Below are 12,043 nucleotides of genomic sequence, written 5' to 3'. Positions count from 1 at the left end.
TTAATGGCTACTGAAAAAAATTATATTTTGGAGAAGGAAATAAGAAATTTATTACAACATGATAGTTGGGATACAATGAGATTTTTGAGGCACTTTTGAAATTCTGGATAAGAATTTATTCTTAGGTAAGGAATGTTTTCTTCAAGAAATTAGGGTGCTAAATGAGTTTTCATTCTTACCTAGGTTTCCTGAGGAGTTTGACAAGACATCATTTCACAAAGTGCGTCACTCTGAAGATATGCAGTTTGCTTTTTCATATTTCTACTATCTTATGAGTGCAGTTCAGCCACTGAACATTTCTCAGATCTTTGATGAGGTTGATACAGACCAGTCAGGCATCTTGTCTGACCGAGAGATTCGCACTCTGGCCACGAGGATCCATGAACTACCACTAAGTTTGCAGGTACTCTTTCTTTGCTGATTAACTATTAGAACAACTTCAGTTTTAAAGTCCAAAATGGTTACAATAAAACGAGTCAACTTTTATCCTTGCTTGTAGCATCAGTAACATTTGGCAATTTTTAAATAGTACCTGGAAAATGTAGCATTGTGTTCTAATTATCATTGTTTGGTTGTTTTTTCTGTGGAGTGTGTGATCAAACTGAGTTGTAGCAGCTTCAGAAAAATAGCTCACTGCCGTCTGAGTTCAAGAAAACAGTGTGAGTTTGTCCAAAAAAAGTTCACTGCCAATAGTTGGATCCTGCTGTGCTTACTGTAGTTTCTGCACATAGTAAAAGGTAGTTCTTGCCCTGAGGAACTTGTGGTTCAAAGAAAGAACTGAGAAAAAAAGATAGCAAGGAAGCCATATCAGTAAATGGTATGGATAATGTACAAAGACTCATACTTCTGTTCTTCTAGTAACCTCATAAACAGAGACATGGTTTTTGTAGGACTTGCATTCTTAAACATACAGGTAGAGAACAAAGTGTGCTGGTTTTTCTTTACAGAGGGGAAATGACACAAACCAGTGAAACAATTTGTTTGTGACACAGGGCTCAAAATGGTTGGCATAGTCATAACACAGCCCTGCTTTAGTGCATTCCTGGCCTGTACCTTAATCAGAAAATCTTCCTGTGCTTGCAGTTAACTCTTCTGTTTGTTTGCCTGATTTGGGATTTAATGTGCCAGTGTTGATTCAGGGAACTCTGTACTGTCCTGAAATGATTCGTAAAGGTGTGCTTTTAATTTTAAATGAAAATGACATTAAGTCATGCCTTATCTGGTCTCAATTAAACTCTGTACTGAGCAGTTGCTTTACTTTATAGGGAGTCCCACTGACTTAGCAGTTACTGAAATGGATGAGGTCTGCTGAATATTAAGTCGTCTTCTGTGGACAGCAGCATGGAAACTTGCGTAGTTAACATTAAATACATTTGTGCACCCTGCGTTTTTAGAACTGTCAGTGAGAAAATCAGTAGGATTTTAAATGTTTTTTTCCCCTTTCTTTCTGCTAGGATTTGACAGGTCTAGAACAAATGCTAATAAATTGCTCTAAGGCTCTCCCTGCCAACATCACTCAGATCCATGTTATTCCTCCAACTCAGGAAGCGTATTATGATCCAAATCTGGTAAGAAACATTGATCTTAAAAGATGCTTATTTTCTTTCCTGAGTATGTATTTATTTTACTTTAAATGCTGGTTTGATTTCTATTTACAGGAATTACTACTTTGTATGTACATGAAGTAAGTGTTACAAAATGAAAATTTTACAGGCTGCTTCCTAACTTACTAACCCCTAATTTTCTTTAAAAGTAGAGAAAAGCTGAGATTTAGGATGTTAATTATAATTGGGATTTAAAAAGTCATCCTTGTTAAGAAAATTTACTGCTGTGAACCAGAAAGATAGTAAGCCCAATACCTCTCTGACTAGAACTTTCTGGTAAGTCCTTATCTGAATTACAACCCATGTATTCAAAAAACACCCTAAAATCCAAAAATCTCTGTTGTACAGAGATTGCCTGGCCAGTTTTACTGGTGGCCTTTGTCAGAGAAATATCAGAGAGCTGTCAAGTTAGTTAGAATTTTTGAATATTTTATTGAGAATGAAGTTGCAATGTTTTTGCCAAAAAATAATTTGCAAAATAGGAAATTGTGTTGTTATGCACCAGTATTGTTTTGTTTTTTCCCTCCACAGCTGATAAAAAAGCTATAGCTTTTGATTCCAGGAGAGTAAAGTATGCAGGCCACTCTAGCTGTATTGCAAGTTTTCTTACAAAGTACACCTTTATAACACTGTGTAATCTTCAGTAACCCATAATCTAAACAGTGTTTTCTTCCAGCCTCCAGTGACTAAAAACCTAGTGACTAATTGCAAACCTGTGACTGACAGGATTCGTAAGGCTTACAAGGACAAAAACAAATACAGGTATGTTGTGGCAGTCCTGTGAAAAGAGATGCTTTGTGTTGTAAGCCATAGGAGGAGGGATACATACACACATGACCCAAGATTGCATGTGTGTGCTAACAAGTCTTAGTTCAAGCTATTTTAACAGTGGAACTAAAGAAACATACTGTTGTTGACTTATTGTGCAGAGTGATGTGGATTTTTTCATAGTTTGCTTAGTGGACTAAATACTTTTGTGTTACTTGTGTCATCTTGGGCCATTTCCTCATTTGTGCTGTACAACAGTAAGCCAGAGTATGTTTGGGTGGCTGGAGATTGAGTGCAGTTCACATGGCATATCAAGAAGGAAACAGCCTTTCTGTACCTAGAAGTTGTAAATCTACATCATCCTTCCTTCTACTGAAGCTTAAAAAAAAAAGAAAAGAACAGAAAAAAGGATTTTAGTTTTAACTACCTTGTACGTTTCCTGTGAGATGGAGGAGTGACAGTGGTGTGAGCTTTGTATATGGAGGAGAGTCTCAGGTGAGACTTGAAGAAGCCTTCAGGATACTTTTTTATATTAAGATAAGTGGAGTGAAAAATATAAGTGTGGTATCTACCACTAGTAAGACTGTTTACCTGGAGTCAAATTATATGCTTTCTCTTAGAATTCGGATCTATGATTGATAGGTAACCACCTATCTAATAAATCTACAGAGAAGTGGTTCTGTGCAAGAGCATGAGCTGAAAAATTTAAATGTATCGATAGAAAGCAAATGGCCAATTTTAATGAAGGTTGGCCAGTCAGGTTAGAAATGTTGCTCAAAAATATTAAATACAAGATTGATATGTATTGAACCAGACATTAGGCTGTTTTATTAATGTATAAATGTTATTTTAACAATAAGGTTTGAAATCATGGGAGAAGAGGAAATTGCCTTCAAAATGATTCGCACAAATGTTTCTCACGTAGTTGGTCAGCTGGATGACATACGAAAAAATCCCAGGTATCCTATTTTGTGATTTGTGTGAAGTTGTGAGATGGTTTTAATTTTCTGATTTGACTCTTTAAACTTTTTTTGTATTTAAAAGATAATTTATTATCATGTATTTTTAAACTGTGTGTTACAGGATAAGACAGATTTGAACCAAAAGTTCTTCTGATTTTTTTCTGTTTGACTGAAGCTGACTAATCTCTCATGCCAGAAGCTATCTCAATAATTTGTTACATTTTTATCTACCTAAAATCTTCTAAAACTTAGAAACTTCAGCTGTTTTTGAAGCTTTCATTTTTGCCATTCTAGAGGGCATACAGTTTATATTGCAGGCAATTTTATTTTAAAAGAAGAACTTTTTGACCTGCTTTATGCAGGTATTTTATACTAGGAATTAGGTGTGGATTTTTTTGTTACTAAATCAGTTTTGCATATTCATTGTGCTTTCAAGCTCTTTTACTACATGGAAAGAATCTTGCTTCTATCTTCAGAAAACCAGTTTTCTGCCAGTTTAATGACTTTGGCTGCAAGAAGAGATCTGACAAGTCTCAAAAGGCAGAGGAAGGAGGAAAGTAGAACCAGGTACCTTGGGCCAGGGAAAGTGAAGCCTCCTCTTTTGGTCACAGAAGGCTGTTGGGTAATCTCAGCTGCCTGTAAAGCTATAGCATAATTTGTATTTGTGGATAAAGAATAGATTCCTACTTTCCTCTCAACATTTTTGCTGGGTTATTTATTCAGAAAGGGAAATGCTAGTCTTGAGGCATTTTACAGCTGAAGATGGTTTGTATCTAATGCTATTCTTTCAAAGAGTGCCTTCTGGCTACATAACTCCTGCATTCCAGTAGCCACAATGATCCATTTTAAAACAAAAGTAGGCAGTGCTCTGGCTCATCCTGCTGCTTCCTTTTCCTTCTCTAATTTTTTGTCTGCTGGCTACAAGTTGTTTTTTTTTTTAAAGGTAGGGGTGATTTCAAGTCTTGTGAGGCTCAGAGAGGCCTGAGCAACATAAGTTCCTCACCTTCAGTGTTCACAAAGTGAGAGGAGTCGATTACCTGGGCTCTATTCCTGTGAATAACAGTGCAGTACTGTAGTCTTACCTTGTTAACAAAGGAGAGCTGGCACAGTTATGTAGGCTTGCCATTTCCTTCTCTTTGCCAAGTTTTACTTGCATACAAACCAGTAATTATAACCAGTCTCTAAAAGCAGGGTTTTAGTGCTTGTCTTGCAATGAACTAAAAGTATCACTCACTTACTGATCTGATGTTTGGTTTACACCCTTAAGGCAAAGTGAGCATTAATTGTCTAGGCATTAATTCTGCAATATCCAAAGAAATGTCATGTTTGGTTTCTTTTGGATGTATTTAAACAGTTTTTCCATTAGAAATGGGCGAATATCCTCATCAATCCTATACTTTGCTGTGTGTAGCAATCTCTCAGTCTGTAAGCAGTATCTCTTCACCATGAAGCTAAACAGGAATATACACTCTAGGAATACAGCTACTGCATTCCCAGGGCTAATGAGCTGCCAGTCCAAGGAATGAGGTCAGGGATAGTCCAGAGTTAACTCCCAAAATGCTTAGAGTGTAGCCATGATTGCTATAACCAGCTGCTTTGCATAGTATCACTTGATACAGGAGATAGAGCCTGCTCGTTTTTGGAGAGCCATATTTTATCTTCTCAGATGTAGCAATTTGAATGCCTGGTTATGCCCTGCATGTAATTGTCTAGAGCAAGGTGACCAGTTATGCCAGATGCAGTACCTTGCCACTCAGTGCTAATTCCCTGTGTGGGATGATAGACAAGCTCCAGAGCTCTGCTTATTTCCAGATTCCTGTAGAAGTCTGAACTTTGCTCTTTGGGGGAGCACACCATACTACATAGGATACAGCTGACCAGAACTGCTTATTTACAAAGGTTAGCAGTGACAAGGCATATGTCATCAGATATGATTTCTGCCTCCAGGGAAAATGTAGGTGTCTTGTATCTCAATATAAATAAAGCACACAGCCTTGCCCAAATGTGGGAAGGGGCATTTTTGTTGTCAAGCACCAGGTCAGAGTGGCCAAGAGTACATAGCAGTCTAGCACACTAGCTGCTGCTTTAGTTTCAATTATTTGCAGTAATTTAGTTCCATGTTTTTTTACCTGAGAAATAGCTCTGTGCAGGAGCCGTTATTGGGAGAGTGCTTATTTGGTCACAGTAATTTCCATGTAAATTCTATCCAAATTGTTGTTTTTTTGTATTTTGGTTGGTTATACAAGTCTAGCTTTGGGTCTGTGATTCAACAGACCAATTTATATAATGTTCTCAGTAAACTAAAGCCTAGGGACCAAGCTTTGCCCTCTCTTAAACAATCTAATATAGTTATGTTGATTTTCTCTAAAGAATTCAGCATGCACACTAAAATATTAATAATTTACTATGTTTCCCTCCTACAGTGGAGCTCACTTTGTTATTTAAGAGACTTTACTCATGATAATTCAAAAGTATAAAAACCCTTACCCAGAGATTAATGCTGTGTTCAATGGGCTCTGGGATGGTGCACACTCTAATGCCCATTAGATGGCAGCATTACATAACTAGAAATGTGGCCTGTCACTGGATTCTTCTGAGGTTTTGACTTGCTGTCAATACTAGTGCTCTTAGCATTAAAATGAAAATATTTTAAAATAATGCAACAATAAAAAATATGTCTGTTTGGTTTTAAAATGATATGGCTTCAATTTTGTTTTAAATGATGGTTTGTTTTATTGGTTTGACAATGCCTTTCCCATGTTATCAAGGAAATACTCTAACAATGTCATCTTGTTTCCTAGAAAATTTGTTTGCCTAAATGACAATATTGATCACAATCATAAGGATGCACAAACAGTGAAAGCAGTGCTTAGAGATTTTTATGAGTCCATGTTTCCCATCCCTTCCCAATTTGAACTGCCAAGAGAATATCGGAATCGTTTCCTTCATATGCATGAACTCCAAGAATGGTATGTTCCACACGTTCTTTTCAAGTTACTGTAGTGCAGTAATATATCATTAGCTAAGATACTGCTAACAAGCTGGTTTTCCCCCAGTATTGTCATGAAAGACTTAACAGTGAAAATAGCGTGGTGAGATTTGAATGGACTAAAATATGAGATCTGCAAGATTTGGGTTTTTCCAGTGCTTTAAATAGTCATCAATATTTTCTAGGTTCCTAACCTACTGCAAACAAAAGTTGTTGGTTTGTTCCGTTTGTTTGTTTGTTTGTTTAAATAAAAACAGGAATTCTAGCTTGCTTTAATTTTAAAAAATCCCCCAAACCATTATTACATTTCTGACTAAGTGATTTTTTTACAATCTGTCACATAGCAATAGCCATCTGGGTAAAAATCAGAAAAGATATATGTGTGTCTCATTTTTGTATAAAATGCGAAATTTTTGTGTGTGTTTATCTCTTGCCATTTTATAAATAACAACTGAAGCAATTGGAGTAGTCGACTTGAGAAGACAAGCAAAACATTGACAGAAAAGTGACAAAAATGACACAAGACTAACATAAATAAACCTGTTGCTGATCAGCAAATCATGAGAAATAGAAATCATGAGAAATTTAGTAAGAAAATAGAAAGCATTAGAGGAACTCTAGAAGGAATCAGAAGGATTGTAGGCATGATTGTAGTCCTACAAGCCCTGCTGTATCAGTGGCAGAGGGAGCAGGGGCCAAACCCATTTAGCTTTAGAAATTCTGCAGGAGGAGGAAGCACAGTGTTAGCTCCCTTTTAGAGACCCTCCATCAAGTCTTCTTGTAGCTTCAAAAAGACGCTTTTTTTGGTCTTGTTTGTAGCCAAAGATGATTCTACCAGGGTGTGTTAAGGCAGATTAAAATGCTTGGGGAAATCAAAGTATTTTCAGAATCCCAGGGCAGCCCAGGTCGACAGGGACCTTGAAAGATGATCTGGTCCAACCTTTCATGGGAAAAGGTACTTAGATGAGACTGTCTCCTGCCAGCTCTCAAGTGTCCTGCCTACAGGTATATAACTGTAGCACATAAGGGAATTGCAGTTTGGTCAAAAAGGATATAGTGTGATGCAAAACCACAGTTGCCACAAGTAGATGTGGCACTTGGAGATGTAGTTTAGGCCTGGACTTGGCAGTGTTAGCTTAACAGTTGGACTCAATCTTTGAGGTCCTTTCTCACCTAAAAGATCCCATTATCTAGAACCCTGAGCAGTCATATCTTGGAAGCTTCCAGTGGTGCAGGCTCTACCCTGTCTCTGGGGAGACTGCTCCAGAAATGATTGTTTTGACTATAAAAAAGATTTCCTTATATCAAGATGAAACCTCTCCCAGTCCAACTCGTAGCTGTTGCCCCTTGTCCTCTATGTGGCTCTTGAGAGCCTATGTCCTCTTTAGTCATCCTTTAAGAACTGGAAAAAAAACTGTCTTTGCATGTTTTGTGGAAACTCTATAAATATTTGCATTTATGATATATGAAGCTGTTTTTTTGTTTCCTTCTTTCTTTGTCCAGGAGGGCATATAGAGACAAGCTCAAATTCTGGACCCACTGTGTTTTAATAACACTTATTCTATTTACAGTCATCTCATTTTTTGCTGAACAGGTAAAGTTAATGTCTTCTTATCAAATATGTATAACACTTAACAGATTGTGGAATCTTCAGAATAACTTTGGATGGATTTTTTAAGTAGGTTTTGAAGAGTAGATAGGATTTTCCTTTCATAAAAGTAAAGGTGTTACATGACTCATGAATAGGTTGCTTTAATTTTTTAAGTCACCATGTTGAGATTCCTTGAAAAGAGAGTCATATGGGGAGAAGGAGAGTGGAACCTTCTCGGGTGCCTTGTGACAGTGAAGTCCATCACCAGTGTGCTAAATTTGGATGCTCAAATTTAGTAATTGTTTTTGAAATTCTTGGTCTGTTAACATGGATATTGGTAGAAGTGTATATTAAGTTAAGAGGAAGAAAAATTAGTCCAGAAGGGGTCTTAAGTTTCTTAAAGGCCTTATCAAAACCTCTTCCTTAAGTAGTTGATTGCAAAGACTCCTACTGAATTCAAAAGGTTTTGAATCTGACTAAAGGGGAAAAAACCCTTGAGTTCTGCAAGCTTAAAATGGCTTTCTTGAACATGATTAGTCCTGCTAAACTCAGAGGGAGTCAATGGAACAAATCATATGGGTAATTCTTTGCAGGTTGGGGCCTTAAGTAACACTTTCCGTGGTCTGATGAAGAGGGTGTAATTCTTGAAAGGTTGGCTTTTGATTATTATTTTTTTCCCACCTGTAACTTTTGCATGACTCTTTCCCTTGATTTTCAGCCTTTTTTATATATTAGAAAACTCCATTAGTAACTTGATTTTGGAAGGGGATACTCAACTCAGTGGTACAGTTAGGAATCTAAATACCATTTTAAGATGCCAGCTTTGTGCTGATCTTTTAAAAATAGAATGTAGCCTGGTGTTAATTTAAATACACAAATTACCTTTAAAATAATCAGAATAAAGGCATGGTGTATTTTTTCACTTTCTGCTTGTATTCTGATTATTGAGAAGTCTAGTGGAAATGTGTACATCTAATAGATGAATGGGAGTAAAAAATGCCTTTCTGGTATAATCAGAAAAAAAAGTACAGTACTGAGTATTTACTATGGGTGGTACAGATTTGATAGTGTCTAGGATGAAAACCTGACCAACTGTGGACCTTTAGCCCAGCATAAAATACATATTGTGTTTTTTTCTCTCCTCAGCTAATTGCACTTAAACGAAAGATTTTTCCAAGGAGAAGGATCCAAAAAGAAGTTGGTCATGAACAAATCAAAGTGTAGAAGAGCTTTACTTTGGAGATCAGTCTACCTCAAGCTGTGATTAAGCATTTTAAATGTCTCTTTCATAAGTGTCTTTTCTGGTTTGCTGTTTAACTGTATTGATATGAAGAAAAAAAATCATGCACCTACATTCGAATCTCTGCAGTACTCTTCATGATATAAAAGCTGCTGGAGCTGTGACATTGCAAAATACCAACAACAAATAATTGCAGGACACCTGTACATAGGCACTTTTCAACAGATCTTACTTTACAACTCTTAGTTCATGGCCATGTTATCCTTTTTTATAAAAAGGGTTACCTAAACAAATGTAACTGCATTTATTGCAGTGGATGTTGCCAACTAGATAAAATGTTGGAAGGAGAAGTTGTTTGGGATCAGCTTAAGAAGTCCTTGATCTTGCATTCCAAAGCATTTTGCAAATTTCTGTCATTGCTGCTTTTTTTAGCCTTCTGGGGGAAATTGAGAATTATGTAACTTGTCATTTAAATTTAGAATACATTTATAGATGTTGACATTCTTTAAAGCACAGTGACAGTTCATCTCCCTATTTGTAGTGTATGATTGGGATTTGAAAGAAAGGTATGCTACTAAAAAATTACACAGTAATAACATCTAATGGTTTATTTGAAAGATGTTTTATATCTGGTGTATTATAGTCCAAAGAATACACAAAGAAATGGTGTTATTTCTTGGCTTGATTACAAAGAGAGGTTGTAATCAAAGGAAAATGATCAAGGTAAAATATTTTACAAGCATTGTAAATCAAAAAGCAAAAGTGCCTCTATATGAATGGGTAAAAAACTGTTTCAAATTACAAATGTATGGGGAGCAGTGTTTCACTTCATAAAAAAATATTTGTACTGACATACGAAGCTGTGGTGTTTTTAAATTTCACGGGGTTTGGCCCTGTATTTTGCTGAGAAATCAGAGTGGTGTGGTTTTATGTGGGAAAGGGTACTGAATCTTTTCAAGCAGAAATTTTTGGTGGTGTATCTTCACTTAATTGTATTAGCAGTATTCAAAAACCATTAATTTTTTGTAATCGGATGATGTACAAAATGTATGTGCATATGTACTGTAAAATACTTGGCTTGCTTTGAAATTAACTAAAACGCGATGAAAGTTTTGTCTGCCGTTTCTGTTTCAAAGTCAACCAAAGCTCGCACATTTTGGCAAATTAGCCAGGAATCTGTATGAATCTTTACGTCAAAATTTCTAATTTTTTTTTCCGTTGAAAACCTTGCAGCTTTAATGATTTAATAGCAATTCGAAGCACGGCTCTGTTCTCAAGCGGGATGAAGCTCTCGAGCAGCGTGAGGCTCCTGAGGGCGGCGGCGCCGCGGCCCGGCCGCGCCCGTTCCCGCCCTTTCCCGGCCGCGGGAGGCGCTGAGGCGGCGGCGGAGCCGCGGGAGCGGCGTGAGGGCCAACCGGGACCCCGGGCCTTTGGGAGCGGCGGGGCTCCCTTTGGGACCGGCGGGGCTCACTTTGGGACCGGCAGGGGTCCCTCTGCTGCGAAGGGAGGTGCGAGCAGCGCTGTCCCTGCCGCCTGTGCGTCCCCTCAGGCTGCAGCTGACGGGCCCAAATCTCCCTTGCTGCTCTGAGGTGGGTCCCCACGGTGGAAAGCCCCGCACAAGCACCCGTTTGTTTAATATCGTTTTGGGGCAGGGTAAAAAAAAAAAAAAAGAGGTGAATTTCTCTAAAAATCACTGTTAAAGTACACAGCTGTGGATTGAAGACACTCAGATCGGCTAAAATGGTACCTACACGGGATGGGTGGGGGCTGCTTGGGCTTGTGAGGTGGCAGGATTGTTTTACACCTGGCTGAGGGGGACTGAGAAGTTCTGCTTTGTAAACTGATTTTTAATACAAAGAAAAGTGTCTGTATGTCAGATAAAATAGTTGCTCTCAGTTCAAAGCTAAAGTGCCTTGGCAGGACAGGGACAGGCACAGCTAGACATATGGCCCAGCACTCTCCTCCTTTACATCATGTCCTCAACAGTCAGTAGTCGAAAAGCAGATTAAGTCTTGGCAATTTTCTCTCTCATTTGAGGATAATTCTAATGCAAAAGCTTTTGATTTTCCAGTCTTTTCCAATAAAGAGACTTGTTTTTCAAGACACTTGTAAAATCTAAAATTCTACATACTACATAGAGAAACATCAACCTCGGAAAGAGCTCAGTATTAAAAAGTACTCTTTCCTTAGCATATTGTGGCCATGTTTGTACAGATCCATGGAATCTGGAATTAAAAAAACATTTCACAGCTATTGACAAATAACTAAAAGTTAAAAAACCAACAAAAACATAAATAGGAAACTATTTCGGTTTTTGTTGGTTTTGAGGTGTGTGAGAGAGTTGATAATGTTGGGGGGAATCTCACAGTCCTTGAAATTCAAAATATCTTTAATGAAGTTCTCAATTTTCATGTGTGAACTTAATTTTTAGGTCTGCCCCTGCCCTGGCTAGCAGAAAACCTACTGATATTTCTAGCAGTGTTGGATTGTGTCTAGAAGGAGAGATTTACTAAACTAAATGAATGAATAATCTTTTTAAGAGGGTAGTCTAGGTGTAAAATGTTTGCCAGTGTAGAAATGGCATTACTTACATTACAGAATGCAGAGGTATAATAGCTATAAGAAGATAAATCATAACCTGGAAGTTGCTCAGGACTTTAAAAAATGGCATAAGCATATGTATATTCACAGTGTGGTATGGCTTGATCACATTGTTCTCTGTGGTTTATCATTTCTCTATTTGGGACTGTAGAATATTGGCATAGCTTTTGGGGAATGCAGTACAGGAGATGACAGAATGAGTAATAAACCTTATGGAAGCTGGCAGATATCTTAAGAAAATGGGTACTTTATCTTTTTTTTCCAGCAGAATCAAGTATGTTCCTAATA

General features: G+C 37.5%; 1 protein-coding gene across 2 annotated transcripts in view; it reads left to right on the top strand.

The window, feature by feature from the left end:
• GNPTAB (N-acetylglucosamine-1-phosphate transferase subunits alpha and beta) overlaps positions 1-10,267 on the top strand; it is a 39,842-nt gene extending 29,575 nt beyond the window's left edge. Inside the window, exons 15-22 of one of the 2 annotated variants that reach the window (XM_036400215.2) lie at positions 184-403; positions 1,455-1,568; positions 2,281-2,366; positions 3,233-3,331; positions 6,136-6,303; positions 7,827-7,917; positions 8,508-8,565; positions 9,061-9,143. In XM_036400215.2, the coding sequence (XP_036256108.1) occupies positions 184-403; positions 1,455-1,568; positions 2,281-2,366; positions 3,233-3,331; positions 6,136-6,303; positions 7,827-7,917; positions 8,508-8,555 (826 nt within the window). In that variant the 3' untranslated portion in view covers positions 8,556-8,565; positions 9,061-9,143. Of the gene's footprint in view, positions 1-183; positions 404-1,454; positions 1,569-2,280; positions 2,367-3,232; positions 3,332-6,135; positions 6,304-7,826; positions 7,918-8,507; positions 8,566-9,060 lie in introns of both variants that reach the window. The other variant, XM_036400214.1, reaches the window with a different exon arrangement.
• The last annotated feature ends 1,776 nt before the right edge of the window (positions 10,268-12,043 follow it).

Source organism: Molothrus ater, chromosome 5 (genome assembly GCF_012460135.2).
Source record: "Molothrus ater isolate BHLD 08-10-18 breed brown headed cowbird chromosome 5, BPBGC_Mater_1.1, whole genome shotgun sequence".
Taxonomy (NCBI): domain Eukaryota; kingdom Metazoa; phylum Chordata; class Aves; order Passeriformes; family Icteridae; genus Molothrus; species Molothrus ater.
The sequence above is the reverse complement of the archived record's forward strand: the minus strand, read 5'-3'. Positions and strand labels throughout refer to the sequence as shown.